This window comes from Geotrypetes seraphini, chromosome 14 (assembly GCF_902459505.1).
Source record: "Geotrypetes seraphini chromosome 14, aGeoSer1.1, whole genome shotgun sequence".
In the NCBI taxonomy this organism is placed as follows: domain Eukaryota; kingdom Metazoa; phylum Chordata; class Amphibia; order Gymnophiona; family Dermophiidae; genus Geotrypetes; species Geotrypetes seraphini.
Genome location: NC_047097.1, coordinates 50,980,536 through 50,999,701, shown reverse-complemented (window position 1 = coordinate 50,999,701; position 19,166 = coordinate 50,980,536). Strand labels below are relative to the sequence as shown.

General features: G+C 43.1%; 1 protein-coding gene across 1 annotated transcript in view; it reads left to right on the top strand.

Annotated features, from left to right (window-relative positions):
• Positions 1 to 19,166, top strand: part of PTPN9 (protein tyrosine phosphatase non-receptor type 9) — an 84,305-nt gene that overhangs the window by 40,026 nt on the left and 25,113 nt on the right. Inside the window, exons 2-7 of the mRNA XM_033920301.1 lie at positions 2,202 to 2,345; positions 7,573 to 7,662; positions 10,048 to 10,172; positions 11,336 to 11,441; positions 18,606 to 18,716; positions 18,805 to 19,133. Of these exons, the coding sequence (XP_033776192.1) occupies positions 2,202 to 2,345; positions 7,573 to 7,662; positions 10,048 to 10,172; positions 11,336 to 11,441; positions 18,606 to 18,716; positions 18,805 to 19,133 (905 nt within the window). The remainder of the gene's footprint in view (positions 1 to 2,201; positions 2,346 to 7,572; positions 7,663 to 10,047; positions 10,173 to 11,335; positions 11,442 to 18,605; positions 18,717 to 18,804; positions 19,134 to 19,166) is intronic.

Genomic DNA, 19,166 nt, shown 5'->3' with positions numbered 1-19,166 from the left:
CAACCAATGATACTTCAAACCCTGCTTTCCAGGAATTTAGTCATGTTTAGAAGAATGTCCCTCCCCTCACATCCCTCCCTGACCAGAACTGGTTTGGCCCAAAGAGGCTGATGATTTCTAAATGCCATTCCCCAGATTTTTCTCATGTTTCTTTATCTTCTATCCAGGTCTTTGGCCCCCCAAATATACTGTTTCCTTCACCATTGACCATATCAGATTTCAAAGCTAAAGGATTTGAAAGATAAACCTTGCTTTTAGTCCACAATCTGAAAAGCAACGGTGGTGTTTGTGGCAGCCAAAGAGACAGTCATATAACTATGAGGGACATGAAATACCAGGGACTCCTTGGTAAACAACTATAATAACGTGAAGTATGTTTTATCCTCAAGGGCCATCTATTTGCTCCTTTGCCGGTCGTTCCCTGCTTTGGTTATTGGCTCAGTGTCTTTGATGCTTCCCAAACAAAAAGGTCTCTGGTCTCTACTCACCCAGCCATTAAAGGCCTGAATAAAAAAGGCAGTTTTTAATAACTTCCTAAAGTTCAGCATATTCTCACAGAAATGTAAAGTTCCAGAGATACCATTCCACAGGACAGGACCTACCACTGAAAAGGAGGACTTTGCTGTATGTACATAGTGTATCTTCCCTCTTATTCCCACATTTATTTATTCAGTTTTCTGTACCATTCTCTCCGGGGAGCTCAGAACGGCTTACATGAATTTATTCAGGAACTCAAGCATTTTTTCCTATATGTCCCGGTGGGTTCACAATCTATCTAATGTACCTGGGGTACTATCTAATGGGAGGATTAAGTGACATGCCCAGGGTCACAAGGAGCATTGTGGGGTTTAACCACTGCACCACACATCAAGTAACATATGTTTTTCAGATCTCAATGTATGACCTGACTTATATATTTCTAATACCTTATAATCTGCTTTCTGCTTCCAGGGAGTTAGTGCAATATAAGTGCTATATTAGGTTAGATTATGAGTATTTTATGTCCTGCTCTGAACTTTAGTCTAGTCATTGCAGTAATAATCCTCAATTTGGAACTGTGCTCCAGTGTTCTTTCTGAATCCAGCCTCTAGGTGTCGCTGTTATGTAATGACAGATTCCCTGTTTCATCTCATTCCTCCATGGGACAATAAAGTCTGCCTCTGCATCAGTGGCATAGTAAGGGGTGGGGGCGGACCGTCCTGGGTGCCATCTCTGATGGGGGTGCCAGTACCTCTCTCTCACTTTCGTACCATCCCTCCCCCCACCCCGTACTTCTGGCTTCTCCTGCCTGTTGCTCATGCCGGCCTGGTTCCCCTCTGAATCACTTCCTTGTCGGGGGACCAGGAAGTGATATTAGAGGGAAGTCTAACGCTGGCAAGAGCGGCATTCTGGAGAAGCCACTCACTCTGGCGAAGATTTACAGAAATACGTGTGGGAAAGGACGAACGCAAGTGGGGAGGGGGTGCAGAAGGAGTGGTAGAGGGAGGGGAGATGAGGGGGGGAGGGCAGCCACCACCCCGAGCACTTCCTACCCTTGCTACGCCACTGCTCTGCAGCATCCCTAGCCCTAACCAATCTGGTCAGCAGAGTATCTGCTGGAAATCAAATCTACATCCCTTCATATGGCAGTGGGCTGCCTCTAACAAAGAATTTCTAAGAAGAGAAGCATGAAAATGTCCTAGTAGAGTACTGTTTTGGAATATGAGTGATTTCAGAATACAAGGGAACCATGCACAGAACAGAGTGTGCAGTATGCTGCAGTGTGTATGGGCCTCCTTTAACTGCTTTATGGGTGTCTCTAATCATAGCATGCATGAATATCTACTGTAGTTTTCTGCTGATAAATTTTTCTTTCCTCTACCCCCAGCAGGATTAAAAATACCTTTCTCTCTCTTTCTTTTTTTTTTTTCTTTTGATTTGGTGTCAGTCTCTGTACCCATCAAATTATTAGTAAAGCAAGGCTTTAGAAAAGATTAGTAAACCAATGTGACAGGAATCAGTTGAGGAAAAAGCCCAGCACTCCTTGACGTATGCTGTCTGTTTTCTATCTCTGGTTTTTGTTATTAACTGTAACTTCATTGTGAGAGAGTTTTATGCTGATCTTTCTGACAGTTTCCAAGAATGGCTTCTGTCTGGTTTAGAATGCTTTCTCTCTAATGTAATCTGTCCTTTTTTTTTTTTTCTTTCTTTCTTTCTTTCAGGCCACTAAGCGATTTCTGGAAGAGATTAACAAGTGGACGGCACATCACCATGTTTCGCCCCTCTCCTGGAATGTGGCTGTCAAGTTCCTCATGGCCAGGAAGTTTGACGTCTTCCGAGCGATTGAGCTGTTCCACTCCTACAGGGTGGGTGCACCATAGCATACCAAGCTTTTCCATTAGGCTTATATGTAGAGAATGCCCAGCACCCCTCTCTTAAGCATTATTCTTTGCCCTTGTCTGAGCGATGCTTCCTGAGGATCAGCAAATGAAATCAAATGATTCTAAGACCCCAAATTTTCAAGGGTTAATAGTTTGAAGTGAGGCAGCTCTCACTGATCATAGCAAGATCTGCTGTGAAGCCCAGATGATATTTAGGCTTCTACATAAGAGGACCTTTACATGTCTTAACTGAGGTTTCTTAAGAGTTGCCAAGCTCCAGTTTGAGTCACATCGCCATATGTCCTGCCCTACTCGTGACTGTCTGCTTTTGCCCGCCTTCCGATTTGGTAAATGGGGGCACCATCACTCTTCAGCTACACTTTTTTTCTCTATCTGTCTTTCCTATTTAACGTCATTTCATCATTCATTATCTTTAGATTAGATTAATGTAAACACTCAAAATGGATTTCTGAATGGGCGGGATTGATTAGACTTGGAAACATGAAACTTAATGTCAGCCCAAGATATCATAGTAACATAACATAGTATTTGACAGCAGATAAAGACCTAAAAGGTCGATCCAGTTTGCCCAACAGTCACACTTATTATCAATTCATGATTAAATCTAAAATTCGTGATCCTGTTCTTTCTTTGCCATTTTCTGGACATAGATCGAAGACGTCCCACCCAGCACTGTCCTTATGTCCCAACTATTAGAGTTACCATCAAAGCTCTCTCCAGCACATCCTAATTTGTCTTGCCACATATGGAACACAGGATTTTCATATGTATAACTGCCTATAATTTTGAACAGACAAGTAAATAGATATTCCTTCACTGTCTTATAGTGAGACAGCCCAGTTCCTGCTGTTCTGAGTTCCGTGATACTGTTTAACTGAAACCGAAGCATTGACACATTGTACAGAGGCAACATTTTCAGCCCCCGGGAGAGATGGTGCCCAAGCCATCAAATAATGATACCTAGCTGCAAGAACTGAGGTGGGAGTTGGGGGGGGGGAGTTATAAAAGGGAAGAGAGCTGTGAATTTAATTCAATTTTATCCCATCCTTACAACTGTGCCCTGGGCAGGTTACAATAAATGTTGACAAAAGGGCTTGTGGTCCCATAACTCTTAACTACGGTCAGTTCTAACTCTTCTGGAAGCCATCTGTAAGAGCAGAAAAAAACAGGCAAAGTAAAGGAACAATAATTCTAGTATGATGACAGACTCTTTATTCCTGAACCTGTGGGTAGTCAATCCCATCTCGCAAAAATTCTGGTAGAGAGCCTCATTAGCATTCTTTTACTCCACCTCCCATCCCTCTGGGCTGTCCTCCAATTCCTATATATCAATTAAATTTGATGCTGCAGAAGATCTCAACTTTGGACCATCTCTGGCTGTGAGAGAATTCAAACTCTGATGTCGAGGGTCAGCTTCCAAGGGGCAGACTGCTTTGCAGTGCACTCAATTGGACAACCTCCACTAAAGGTTTGGGGTTCTCAGGGACCGATCCCTTGGGCGCTTGGCTAGCCCCAGGTTTATCCGTAGTGGGCTTGAGCGCAGGCTGAGTGGCTCCACGGTGATTTTTCCAGGATTGTGGCCTACTGCTTTCCTCCCCCCATTTGTGTGCACGAGGTTCGTTGGGGGTTGAGGTCTCTAGCCGATTCATTGGGCCCGAAAGGCAGTCTGAAGACAGAAGCAGTCTGGATTCCAGGCTTGTTGAGGCAGAAGTTCTCCCTGTAAGCTGTTTGCAGCTTCATCACTTGCAGCATCCAGGACACAGCATAGCAAAATGAGTAACAGGCTAAAAAAAACCCAAAATCAGTTTTTTTGAGGGTTTCCGAGGTTAGAGTCAGAGTCCCCCACCTTTAAAATCCCCAAATTGTTAGTTTTTTAAAATTTCATTTTAGCTCCCCTGGGCCGTTTTTGGCGCTAAAATTGCTGCTCTGACAGCCATCTTGGATTTCCCAGTTTGAAAATAAAAGCCTCTGTCTGCCTCAAAACACCTTGATTTTGCTTAAAAACAGGTGTGATGGACTCCTCAGACCAGGATACCTTGGATCCATACCTAATTTGCGATGGATGGCCATCTAAGAATTGTCCATGTCCTATGTGGCACGTGGGAGGGGGGGCGTTAGCCGCTGACTTAGCCTCTTCTAGCCCTTGGGGGTGTTAGTGCCCAGATGGTGTGAGGGCCAGGAAAAAAGTTCAGGTTTGAGCCAAGGAGCAGCACGAGTGTGTCTTAAGCAAAGGGCAGCTATGGTGCTGCCGCAAAACCCCAGAAAGGAGATCGTGAGCATCCACAGGGACTGTCTGGACATTCTAGACAGGGGTTTCCCCTGAATTCATGATTAATAAGGGCCGCATGAAACCCTCAGGGATTGCGGCCATGATGGTACCTGGGGTTTCCCCCTATAGAGCACAATTCCCCAACAACAGTGCCATGTGTGAAGCCTGGGATGAAAAAGCCTCTCTTTCAGTGCCTTTACTCTCCTAGTCAGTGTCCTCTGTGAGCCCACCAGGACAGATGGAGAAAAATGCTTGAGTACTAGTGACCTTGATTGGCCACTGTGAGAACGGGCTACTGGGCTTGATGGACCATTGATCTGTCCCAGTAAGGCTATTCTTATTTTCTTTTGAAGTTGTGTTGGTTATAAGAACATAAGAAATGCCTCTGCTGGGTCAGACCCGAGGTCCATCGTGCCCAGCAGTCCGCTCACGCGGCGGCCCAACAGGTCCAGGACCTGTGCAGTAATCTTCTATCTATACCCCTCTATCCCCATTTCCAGTAGGAATTTGTCCAATCCTTTCTTGAACCCCAGTACCGTACTCTGCCTTATAACGTCCTCTGGAAGCGCATTCCAGGTGTCCACCACACGTTGGGTAAAGAAGAACTTCCTAGCATTTGTTTTGAATCTGTCCCCTTTCAACTTTTCCGAATGCCCTCTTGTTCTCTTATTTTTCGAAAGTTCGAAGAATCTGTCCCTCTCTACTCTCTCTATGCCCTTCATGATCTTGTAAGTCTCTATCATATCCCCTCTAAGTCTCCTCTTCTCCAGGGAAAAGAGACCCAGCTTCTCCAATCTCTCAGAATATGACAGGTTTTCCATACCTATTATCAGACGTGTTGCTCTCCTTTGAACCCTCTCGACTAATGCCATATCCTTCTTAAGATACGGCGACCAATATTGGACGCAGTACTCCAAATGCGGGCGCACCATCGCCCGATACAACGGCAGGATAACTTCTTTCGTTCTGGCTGTAATACCCTTTTTGATTATACCAAGCATTCTATTCGCTCTCTTAGCGGCCGCTGCACACTGTACCGACGGCTTCATTGTCATGTCCACCATTACCCCCAAGTCCCTTTCCTGGGTACTCTTATTCAATAACATCCCTCCCATTGTATAGTTGTACCTCGAGTTTCTGCTCCCCACATGTAATACTTTACATTTTTCAATGTTGAACTTCATCTGCCATTTCGCCGCCCATTCTTCTAATTTGTTCAAGTCCCTTTGCAACTTTTCGCAGTCCTCTGTAGTCCGAGCTCCATTAAATAGTTTGGTGTCGTCCGCAAATTTTATTATCTCGCACTTCGTTCCTGTTTCTAGATCATTTATGAAGATATTAAATAGCAGCGGCCCGAGCACCGAGCCCTGCGGGACACCACTCGTGACCCTCCTCCAGTCGGAGTAGTGACCCTTCACTCCTACCCTTTGTTTTCTACCCTCCAACCAGTTTCTGATCCATCTATGTACGTCTCCTTCCACCCCATGGTTCTTCAGTTTCCGGAGTAGACGTTCATGGGGCACCTTGTCAAAGGCTTTTTGGAAATCTAGATATATGATGTCTATGGGGTCTCCTTTGTCCATCCGTTTGTTGATCCCTTCGAAGAAGTGCAATAAGTTAGTTGTTTATGTAGGTTATCTTATTTTAATGTATATGCTGTCAATAAGTCAGTCTTGTACATAGGTCAAGGGAAGTTTTAGGACTAAAAATGGCCAAAATGCTGTGACCTATGTATAATTTGAGATGGGTTCCAGATTGCTTGCTTTTGTTCTTTCTTTCTCCCTCCCCTCCTTTCCCCTTTCCATACCTACATTGATTTCAACAGAGTCAGAACAGTCTTTAAGCCAGAAGGAAATGGCTAAATCGTTAGATTTCAGTATGCAAAGGATTATGCAAAAATCTTTTCCAGAGAAAGGAAAATGGTAAAACCAGAGGACATAATTTGAGGTTGAGGGGTGGTAGATTCAGGGGCAATGTTAGGAAATTCTACTTTACGGAGAGGGTAGTGGATGCCTATAATGCGCTCCCGAGAGAGGTGGTGGAGAGTAAAACTGTGACTGAGTTCAAAGAAGCGTGGGATGAACACAGAAGATTTAGAATCAGAAAATAATATTAAATATTGAACTAGGCCAGTTACTGGGCAGACTTGCACGGTCTGTGTCTGTGTATGGCCGTTTGGTGGAGGATGGGCAGGGGAGGGCTTCAATGGCTGGGAGGGTGTGGATGGGCTGGAGTAAGTCTTAACAGAGATTTCGGCAGTTGGAACCCAAGCACAGTACCGGGTAAAGCTTTGGATTCTTGCCCAGAAATAGCTAAGAAGAACAAATTTAAATTGAATCAGGTTGGGCAGACTGGATGGACCATTCGGGTCTTTATCTGCCGTCATCTACTATGTTACTATATGTTACTATTATATATTTATCTCTCACTTATAAGTCTGTCACTCTAAACTTTGGCAAGTTCACTAAAGCATATTTGTACAAGCACTTCTATAAAACCTGTTCCCTTGACAATCCCTAGGTTGCCCCTCATATCACTCTTAGACAGCCTTCAACTGTGGGAGTCTCCACTAATGTGGCTAATTTCACTCTGCTTGTCAATGGGCAAAGTGCAGTTGTATACGTCTGCAGGAGGGTCTCCATAGGATAAATTACAAGCCCTCTCACTTTTCCATGGAGTTAACACCTAAGCTTTGTAAGTAGATTGAGTGGCCATGTGAGGTGGTGGCTGCACAGGAACTCCTTTTGGCTTTTCTAAGCTCTAAGAAAGCAGATCTTTTACAGGGCTCTTAAATAACTCGCCTACTAGTGTGATTTGGCCTTCTGTCTACAGAGCAACCCTTCTTCCAGGTAGGTAACTGTGCTTTCTTTCTGAGCCCACGAAGAAAACCTTTCATCGCGCATTTGTTTTCTTATTCCCCAGATAACACGGTTAAAGGAAGGGATTGTGAGGCTTAAACCCCATGAAGAGCCACTGCGCTCGGAGCTTCTGAGTGGGAAGTTTACCATTCTGGTAAGTAGCAATGAGAGAGCTTTAGTAATATTAGCAAAGAAATCTAGAAAGAAACACTTGTAAGGCCAGTGTGCTGGCTGTGGGTGACCGTTCTTTGCAATGGAGCTGAACCCTGCTCTGATAACAAGGATATCTAGTAGCCTATGTCCTGCTCTGATCCACAACTGATCACTGTAATACACTTCTCCCTCTGTATCCACGGGGATTAGGGGCAGAGCCAGCCCGCGAATATTAAAAAACCGCGAATAATATTCGGGCTGGTTTTGCCCCTAACCCCGCTTCCCCCCGGCTATTTTAAGCCCCATAAGCCCCCCTTTAAGCCTTACCTGGTGGTCTAGCGGATTTTCGGGGCAGAAGCGATCTTCCCACGCTCCTGCCCCGTGCACATCGCTCATAGGAAACGGCTGCCTTGAGCTCCCGTCGTAGTCTTGAGAGACTACGGAAGCTCAAGGCAGCCATTTCCTATAAGCGATCTGCACGGGGCAGGAACGTGGGAAGATCGCTCCTGCCCCGAAAACCTGCTAGACCACCAGGTAAGGCTTAAAGGGGGGCTTACGGGGCTTAAAATAGCCGGGGGGGCTTAAGGGGGGGGGCTTACAGGGCTTAAAATAGCCCGAAAATTTTAAAAAATTTTGTTTAAAAATTGTGAATAACTGAATCCGCAGATGCCACTCGCATCTGGATTTCCCCCCCCCCCCCCCGATAATCCTGGTAGTGTTAGTGATGAGCACAGGGAAAGGTTTCACCAAGACATTGCTACGAAGGAGAAACGATATCAGGGCAGATGGAATTCATCAATGCTGGCTGGCTATTGTTGGACATTAATTAGAGATGCTCCTAATCTCGTTTATAAACGCACTTCAATAGCAAAACGATTCTAGAAAATAATATTTATAGAAACTCTTAAATCGGCGCCATGCGTTACATTATGACTTCTCATGCTATAAATATTTATGATTTGCTCAAAAACTATACGTGGTAGGAGAAAACTGAGGCTATTTTCAGACACAGGAGGTCAAATTCTATAAAGTAAACCTCATTTTCTACTTTCCCCAGAAAAAAAGTAAAAATTTGTTGCGCAGTGTTATTCCTCCCCCTTCCTGTGATTAGTTGGAATCCACAAGGGATTTAGCATTTTACATACTGGTACGTCTTTTGTGAAACTCTCTGCCAAAACTGCTTTACCTTGAAGTCTTTGGTCTTTAAACTCTCTCAACTCTGGAATAATCTCCCCTTGTTTTTTTAAGGAGTTCCAGTTCATTTCAATTTTTCCGTAAATCTTTAAAAACTACTCTATTTGCCAAACATTTAGAAAATTAATTCTTTTGAAATTTTGCTATTATCTTCTATTTATAATTTATAAATTATTCCCTGTTTATTTAATTGCTGTAAACCGAGTCGAGCATGGCCTTTGATTTACTGATATTGAGGGAGAGTAGATTATTGCAAAGCCAATTACTGAGAAAAGATATTAGCATGGTAAGAACCTAATCTCTTTTTAGGAATATTAAGAAGATGACGCTAACCCAAGTTAAACTGATTTTATGTATTCAAAAGGAAATCATTGGGTAGCATGGATAGGGGTGTGTAGACCTGAATGGCTAGTTTATTCCTGGAGTTTTAGTAAAAGAAAACTCTCTCACATAGAAACATATGAGTGGGGGGTGGGGAGCAGTGATGAATTTTTAAGAAGCATAATAAGTGGTGGCATTATAATAATAGTTATGATGGGAACATCCTAATAGTAATTTGAAAAGGTAATGTTTCAGGCTAAAGATTGATTTGCTGATGGAAATAAATGGAGTTCTGCTTTCAGTCCCACCAGTCACTTCCCATAGAGATCCATTCCACCACCACTGAAATACCTGAAAACATGGCTCTTCCAAAAATCATGGCCAGATGACTAGCCCAACCCCAATTGTTAATTTACACTTCAGGACTCATGATATAAATACACTGCTCACAAACTGAATACATTAAAAGCCCAGAAGGCACTAAATCGGACTATTTTCCACAATGTTTATTCATGCTTGGACTGATAACAAATTCCACTGTAATTGTATAAAAATGTACTTTATCATGTAAAAACTGTTTTCTTGTAACCCACCTTGAACTCAATCTTGGAGGATTTGGCGGGATATAAGACCACAAATAGTATAACATAACAGTGGAGGAGAACTAGTCAAGGTGAAAAGCATGCTGGGATCCCACTAAACTGCTTTGATCCCATTGTGTTCAATGCTGCTGGGGGATTCTTCTATTCAGCTGACATGTACAGAATTTTCCATTTCATACGAGTTGCTCTTTACAGTATTAGCAATGCTTGCTCAGTGTGTTCCTAAATTCTCCCTAATATGGTTTTTGTCTCTTGGCTTTTGGTTTTAGAGTGTTCGAGATCCGTCTGGAGCCTCCATCGCACTTTTCACTGCCAAGTTGCACAACCCCCACAAAAGTGTGCAGCATGTAGTGCTACAGGCACTCTTCTACTTGCTGGACAGAGCCGTGGAGAGGTGAGATCATCTTATAATTTTGAAAGAGCCCTTCTGATTGGTTCAGACAAGATCACATGACCCAGTATGAAAAGCGATGTTCATTCCATGAAGCTATTACCAAATATTTTCAAAATTTAATATCTGTTCAGTCAGCTGTGTGTTGTGTTGCCAGAGAACATGATTGAGGTTAAAAGTTTGAGTAAATTTCAAAAAATATTTGGCAGGTTGATTTATGTGTTGTTGGAGTCAGGTGTCTCCACACCTCAGAGTGAGCCGCAAAGAATGGACTTTCCCATTGCAATCTGCTGGGCACTTTCACGTGATCCACTTTGGCCTCTGTCTGAGAAAGGACGTGGGGCCGGCATGACGCATCTTATGTTCACTCTCTTTGTTTGTATGTAGAAAGAGGCTATTTAGAAGTACAGTGAGATAAAGCATTCTTATGCGTATTTTGTAATGAAAGCCTAGTAGGACAGTCACATAAGGATCAAACATAAATGGCAATCTTTGTGCTCATTCTTGGTTTTCCAAGCTGGCTGAGCTGTGGCTCAGTGGAGCCAAAGCCATACATGCCCCAAGTCACGCCAGCTCATCCAGTGCTTGCAGTAATTCTAGAACAGCTTCATTCATTTACAAAAAGGATTCTTTTATATAAATATGTGTGTGTACATATACATACATATTTATTTATTTCTCCAATGCTGAGAAAAAGCTGGTGAACCCCAGGTATAATAATGAGAGTTACAAGTTGTTACCATGATAATCTTGTTAAAGTGAAACCTTCTCCTTTCTTATGCAATAAAAATAACGTAAAAAAAAAAAAAAAATAGAAACAATGAGATTTATTTAGAATTGGTATGTGAAATAGTCAGTGAGCTTTTAGTTTTCTGAGTACTGTTAATTGGCTAATTAGAATGAGGTGGTACTTGAGCGACTCCTGTTTTTAGCTGAGTTTTGTCACAGAATGAAACTCAAGAATTTGAATACCCCTCATACTCCAGGGAGCACCAGATCTCAGGCAGCGTGCTTTCTGCTGATCTTCATTAATAAGTGGTGATAGATGGAGGGCTGTGGTCATGTGCTCTTTCACCAGCCACCCCCGCTATCTCCGAGTCTTATTTCTTCATTAACTTATGACTGAGTTCAACCCGTGATGCTTTCTTTTATATCTCCTCGCACAGCTTTGAAACTCAGAGAAATGGGCTGGTGTTCATTTATGATATGACTGGCTCACAGTACACCAACTTTGAACTAGACCTCAGCAAGAAAATTCTCAATCTGCTGAAGGTAAGTTGGGAATGCATGAATCAAATTTACATATTTTTGACTGTGGTAACCAGTACACCATCAATAGCATGCAGGACAATTGCGCCCCGACAATTCCACTCTGTCAAATGCGCGCACCAACAATTGATCACATGAAGAGAGTGGGATTTTCAAGGTGCAATTGTAAGTCTCAAAAATTGCCCTGCTGGAAAGCTACCACTGTTGTACAGAGTCTCAATGAGTACATCGTTTAAATAAGGTTTCTGGGTCTCCTGAAGCAGAACATGAAATGGGGCCACGTTGAGACCCCCAAGAGTCATACTTACAAGATAAGTGTTTCAAACCAGCACTCCAGTGAGATTTTTGGCATAAGAAATTTGAGAATTTACGCCAACCTTGCAAGAGAATTCATCCATTAATATATGTTTTACCAGTGTTCAGAGAGTTTTCACCCCCTCTTCAGAGTTTCACTTCTCTGAGCGTACATCTAATGAGTCTTTCGCTTCCTGCTCACTGGTAATGACTTTATTTCATAGTCAGTTTTTCATTATATACATAGTCCCTTACTGACTATTGTTTATAGACAGTCCCTGTATTTGGTCTTAACGAACCTGGTACCTAGGCAGGCCCTTGGGGGGAGGGGGAATCATGGGGTTGGATGGGAGATCAAAGGGTCGAGACCTAGAGAGGGGAAAGAGCCTAGGATATGGTTTGGGGGGAGGGAGGAATGGAAGGATGAGAGGTGCAGAGACCTGTGAAGGTTTGGAGGGGAGAAAGAAGGGAGAAAAGCTAGACCTTGAGGAGGGAAGAGAGAGTGAGAGACCTGGAATATCTCAAATCCCCTTCTCTACCCATTGTGACTCTTTGTAAATCTTGAGTCAAAACATTTAGGATAAAATGGCTCTTTGCTTTACAAAGGTTGCTGACTCCTGCTCTAAGATAATGTGGTATTCATGGCAAATCTGGATACATCATCATTGGTTATGAATGGTGCTTCAAATTGGGATGTGCAAGAATTGGAACTGGTGTACAGTATTGGGTTTCAAGAAGGAATTAGATGATTTCCTGAAGGAAAAGGGGATTGAAGGGTATAGATAGAGGATTACTATACAGGGCTGGACCTGATGGGCCGCCACATGAGCGGACTGCTGGGCGTGATGGACCTCTGGTCTGACCCAGCAGAGGCAATGCTTATGTTCTTATGTGTGAACGCTGCCTTTAATTATTCAAAGTGTACCTTTCATTGGGACTTCTAGCAGTGGGGCTGCTGCTTGAAGGACCCCTGAATGAATTATCAATAGATGTGCACAACTCCTAACAAAAACATTGCATCTTTCCTTAGAACTGGCCACTCTATCACTTTGGCAGTCTTAGGGGGGGAGGGGAACATGTATTTCTTCTGACAGGTAAAGATCAAACAGCTCATCCAGTCTAGTGATTTAGATGTTTCCTTTTAAGCTAAGCTATCTACAATCCTATGTATACAAGCGTGATAAGTGCCATCGACTTGTATTCGAGTCCTAGCAACTTGATGAACATCATCAAGTTTTCGTGGCCAGAATACAGAAGTAGATTGCTGGGCCTTTCTTCTGCACAGTATAAATTCGATGTTGTTGCCGTTGTCACATCAGATGTGGTCCTCCGCCTCCATCACTGCCCAGATAGGGTGGGTATATCGTTAGTCTGACATCTCCACTGAAACCTGTTCACCTTGGGAGGCCCTGCTTATAGTGAAACTACCGATGGCATAACTTTCAGCTTCTCAGATGCGCACAAGCCCCGGTGGCACAACAAGCCCATGTACCATGACTGGGCTTACAGCTTCCTATATCCTAACCGATTCTCTCCTCTCCAATGTGTCCTTCCCAACATCCGAACTTTGCTCTTACTCATCCTTCCCAAGCAATTCTAAAACCTTCCACTGCACCAGTTTCTACCCCTTCCACTTACGAGCCATCTCAGACCTTGTCTTTTACTCATTCACCTCCCATAAGACCAACATCCAGTCCAGCATCCAGACTTCCTCTATGCCCACACAATCTACATAACCACCAAACCCTGTGAGTATGTTATCCCAAATATCTTAATTGATTGAGATTTAACTAGGGAAGATTCATGAATGCTGACTTATATTGATCCTAGAAGGGCCACTGACTATATGCTCTCTAGGTTTGTCAGTGTTGGGCTATTTGTTAGTATATTTCAAAATTCTTTTAATTATGTATCTTTATGTAGCAGCTGGTTGTATAGTGGACCAAAACAAGCCACAGACTCCCTCTGTTGGTTAACATATAGAAGGGCAGGAAAAAGATTACCAAACAGAAGGTTAGGTTTACTAAAGTATGCTACCTCATCAGCACATGCTAATGCAGTTAACATGCACTGTTCATAAAATGGGACCAGCAGTAAATAATGTGAGTTAGCATATACTAACCTGATAATGCCTTTAGTAAATTGAGACCAGAGTTTACAGTGGGCAGAATGTTTCCTTAGACAAAATCTCTCATGGGAGACTCCTTAGGAAATTAGATTGATGGAGTAGGGGACAATGCCCTTTCATGGAGCAGAAACTGCTTAAAAGACAGAAAACAGAGTAAATGATCAGCTCTCTACATGAAAAAAGAATCAATAGTGTAGTGTCCCTAGGGTCTGTAGGGGGACCTGTGCTGTTTAACATATTCACAAATGATGTTGAGATAGGAATAATAAGTGAGGTGATCAAATTTGTGGATAACACAATTATTTAAAGTCATTAAAATGACAGTATTATAAGGATTTACAGAAGGATCTTGGAACTAGGAGTCTTTGCTAAATAAGAAATAACACCCCCCCCTCACGTTTTTACAAAACCACACAAGAGTTTTTTAGTGCTGGCTGGCACGCTGAATACTCAGCACTGCTCCAATATGACCATCGGAGCAGAGCAGAGCTATCGGCGCACTGGCTGGCACTAAAAACCTCTTGCGCAGTTTTGTAAAAGGGGAGGGGAAATGTGGACATGTACAAAGCGTTGTGCAAATGAAAAAAAAAAGCAATGCCAATTCCAGGTACAAAATGCTAGGCTCTGAGTTAGAAATCGCCACCCAAGAAAAAGAACATGGGCAACGTATTGAACTTTTCAGTACATGTGTGCAGTTGCTGCCAAAAATGCAAATAAAATTTTAGAGACTATTCAAAAAGGAGTGGCGAACATTGAGAATATAATTGTCTCTGTATAAGTTCATAGTGCAACCGTGCCTTGAGTGTTGTGTGCAGTTCTTGTCTCTTCATCTCATAAATGATATAGCGTAACTAGAAAAGATTTGGTGACGAGCAGCAGAAATGATAAAAGGACTTCTCACTGATGAAGGAAAGCTTAACAGGTTAGGACTTCAGCGTAGAAAGGGTCCAGAGAAGAGCGACTAAAATGGTTAAGGGGTTGGAGGAGTTGCCGTACAGTGAGAGATTGGAGAAACTGGGTCTCTTCTCCCTTGAAAAGAGGAAACTGAGAGGGGACATGATCGAAACATTCAAGATAATGAAGGGAATATATTTAGTAGATAAAGACAGGTTGTTCACCCTCTCCAAGGTAGAGAGAACGAGAGGGCACTCTCTAAAGTTAAAAGGGGATAGATTCCATACAAACGTAAGGAAGTTCTTCTTCACCCAGAGAGTGGTGGAAAACTGGAACGCTCTTCTGGAGGCTGTTATAGGGGAAAACACCTTCCAGGAATTCAAGACAAAGTTAGACAAGTTCCTGCTGAACCAGAACGTACACAGGTAGGGCTAGTCTCGGTAAGGGCACTGGTCTTTGACCTGGGGGCCGCCACGTAAGAGGACTGCTGGGCATGATGGACCACTGGTCTGACCCAGCAGCGTCAATTCTTATGTTCATGAATGGGGTGGAACACTTAAATAGGGAATGGTTACCCAGTTTAGAGTGTCTTTACCTCCAGTTCTGATAATGCTAACAGACAAATCTCCATGTCATTGTTGCTTCCAGAAAGCCTCATTTGTTCCTACAAAGATGTTCAATGAATTTGTTAAGATGAATTGCAGAGATTTGTCAAATTTTCAGCATCCACAACACAGTCCAGCACCATCTCATCCACCGGCATAATTTCTTTGCAGAGAGATATGTTCTCAGGATCTGATGGTCTTATCTACTTTTTACTTCAGATGCAGAGTCTCAAGGAGGTTATTCGTTGCCATGTTCCTTCCCATATTATGAAATTTCGTAAAATACCCTAGAAAACTTTCTAGATCTGGATTTGATCCCTCCTAAATCCTCCCTGGAAGCAGAGGAGTACTCTGCAGGAATTCTGTCTAATTTGTCCCTTCTTCCAGCTTGGAATGGGTCCCTTCATGAGGACATCTGCTACTGAAGATGCATTCAGCACATGGCAAGAGAAGTACCATTCCTGCTTCAGCAGGAAATGGAGCCACGGGTGGACGTCTATGAGCTCTTGAAATTCAAAACGGCTCCAGAGGCCACTTTTGTGATACCAGTTCTGGACACAATACAAATCAAAGCTTTTTGCCTTCAGATTGCAAACAGCAGGATAGGGGGATAAGTGTAAAACAGAGGCCAAGTATGGCGGTGATTGGTGATGACAAAGTCCCAAAACCTTGGGCAGAAGATTCTTGTATGTTGATGTAAAACATGGCAGCTTGGTTGCCCATTTGAATTAATACTAGGCAATCTCAAAGAAGGTGGATGAAAAATGAAATGATGTTCCATATGATTTATATGAAGAAGTCAAAACCAAGTTTCTTGAGTATGGTGGGTGGTGAGTGAGACAAAGCTTCTCATACAGTATTGGAAGCATCTGTTTTTAGGACATTGTGATTATCCCAATGGAACAACAGAACACCTGTGGTCAGTTGTGTTGGAAAATCTACCCCTGCAGCACAGTTCTTAGTGGAGCTGAAGGGAGAAATTTAGTAGACATATACTGGGTATGCTTGTTCCTTTGAAACTTGAGATTCCATTGAGGCCTTCTCATTTTCAGGCAGGCAAACAGGAACATATGTACCGCAGCAGACATATGACCCAGCATTTGTAAGTAGGCCTTAGCTATAACAGTCATAGAAGTTTGAATGTTGTGAACATGAAGCATCAAGTAGAGAATGACATGGGGATAAATTTTCTCCATCCCTGCGGGATCTCTCTATCCCATCCCCACAAACTCTGTCCCTGTTCTTGCCCCAATCCTGCAAGCTCTGACCTCATTTGCACAAGCCTTGAACATTTTAAAATCACAAGTGTTCAAGGCATGTGTGGTTAAGGCAGAGCTTGCAGGAATGGGACAGGGACAGAACTCACGGGGACGGGACAGGGATATTGAAATCCCACGGGGACTAATTTTTGTCTCTGTCATTCTCTAGCATCAGGGATTGCAGTTGATTGCAAACAAACATTTGCAGTATTTTGTCCAGAACTGCACCTATAAAAATTGTGCCTTGTTTGAAGGGTGCAGGGTCAATGTCTCAAAGCTGATGATGAAGCTTAGACTGTGAAGTAAACCAGTGTTTTTTATGTCCCTGAGAGACATAGCTAGTTTTCCAAGATACTGCAAGAAGTCAGTAAAGTATCTGAACAGTTCATCTTGTAACCTCTGCAGCTAATCAGAATTTTACAAGTTGAGAGCAATGTGCCTGGCGTTGAAAAGCTCCTTTTTAAAATATAAAGAGCTTGACTTGATTAGTAATTCACATTGGTTATACTCTATGTGCCTCTTGCTCTGTGTGATTCTATCTTGTTGTTTTGACCTCCAAAGCCCTGCTTAGCCTCATGGGATGGTGACATGACTCATATTATATAGGTGAAAATAGGGAAGTTATGTTAGGAGCTTTCAGATACCCACTGATGAATTTATAATAACCTGTCTCAGTGCAGGCTTATTTAGCCTGCACTGTATTAGCCTGCACTGTATTAGGGTTATTTCCCTCTGGAATTTACTAACCAAAGCTGAAATTTAAATGTTATGTAGATGTATTGTCTTGATATCTTCCTGTATTACAAAAATATTTATCTAACTTGGGTATGTATCAGTACACTCCTCCCTCAATATTTGCGGGGGTTAGGGGCAGAGCCAGCCCGCAAATATTGAAAATTTGCAAATAACTTTTGGGCTGACTCTGACCCACCCCCGCCTCCCTCCTGCCTTCCCTCTGGCAGAGAGACTACGGGAACTCATGGCAGCCATTTTGGATGAGTAATCTGCATGGGGCAGGAGTGTAGGAAGATCGCTCCTACCCCGAAAAACCGCTAGACCACCAGGTAAGGTCCAGGGAGGTGGAGGTGATTCTGGATTTAGGAAATCGCGAATAATTAAAATCGCGAGTCCTAAAACCATGAAGTGGTAGGGGGAAGTGTATAAGTAATTTAAAACTACTATGGTGAAATTTCTCCAATAGGTGTGTGTACAGTACTTTTTGATTTCTGCCTATCATATCTGCAGTGGCCCTATAGCCAATAAAAATTCTGTATTAAAAAACAAAGGAGAAGATGTAGTTAGAAATGTAACAATCTGTGGAGTACATTGGTGGACATGTTTAAACTTAATTGGAATTTCCAAAATAACTACTGGAACCAGCCAAGTGGTTGAGGGGAAGTGCTGTGCATACTATCATATGGAGGACCTGGATTGATTTCTGAATCAGATCTGCTCCTCAGCTGCCAAAGAGTAGGAATACTGTAGAAAGTATATTCAGAACCTCTAGAAAGAGAAAAGCCCAATAAATACACAATGGTAACACTTAGAAGAAGCCCTGGTGCATGGACCCCAAACAAGTATTACTGCTGTATTGGCTGGCCTGGGAGACGTAGGATGGGATACGAAATACAGGAAAAAAAAATTATTTGGTAAAAAGTGTTTTTAACTTGGGCTTCAATCCCAGTTTTAATTGGACTGACAGCCTGAAAGAGTGGGTGAAAACAGCCAACCCTTGGACCTTCCCCCCCACCCGAGTATTTTTTAATAATTCTGAGAAACATAGGAGTAAAAGAATTGGTTGTATTTGTTCAGATTGACCAGAATAGAGAGCAATCAGGATTTATTTTTCTTAATATCTCTGGCATGTAGTGCATTCTTCTTTTTATGATACCCCCAACACTTCTACTTTGAGAAGAGAGTGTTTGGTGACTCATTGTTGGGCATGTTTAAAGCACAGGTGACCTAAAGAATGACTATCCTTTCACAGGGCGCATTTCCTGCTCGCCTGAAGAAGGTCTTCATTGTGGGTGCGCCTATGTGGTTCAGGGTCCCATACTCTATCATCAGCCTCTTACTGAAGGAGAAGCTGCGGGAGAGAGTGAGTAAAGACATGCAGCTCCACCTTGGGAAGGAGTAGCAAGCCAGGCTGTGAGACCTTACATTCCTCTGTCTCTCCCGTGTTGCAGGTTCAGATGGTAAAGATGCTGGAGCTGAAGCAGTACTTTCCGTTGGATTGCTTGCCTGAATATCTTGGTGGATCCCTCAAACTCGATCCCCTATGCTGGAACCATCGTTTCCTCCCACAGCAGAATGGCCACCCAGACCCACTGGATGAACTAATTCTGGTGCCTCAGACATCAGCCCGTGAAAACGGATCCGTGCATGTCCCGGGACCTGAATCTATGACTGTGGAAGAAGTGCTGGAGCATGTCACACTCATGCAGAAACAGGGACTCCACGAGGAGTATGAAGATATCCGGAGAGAGAAACCAGCTGGTACCTTCACTTGCTCCCTGTGAGTATAAGAGTAAGGGGCTGCAGCGAAGCC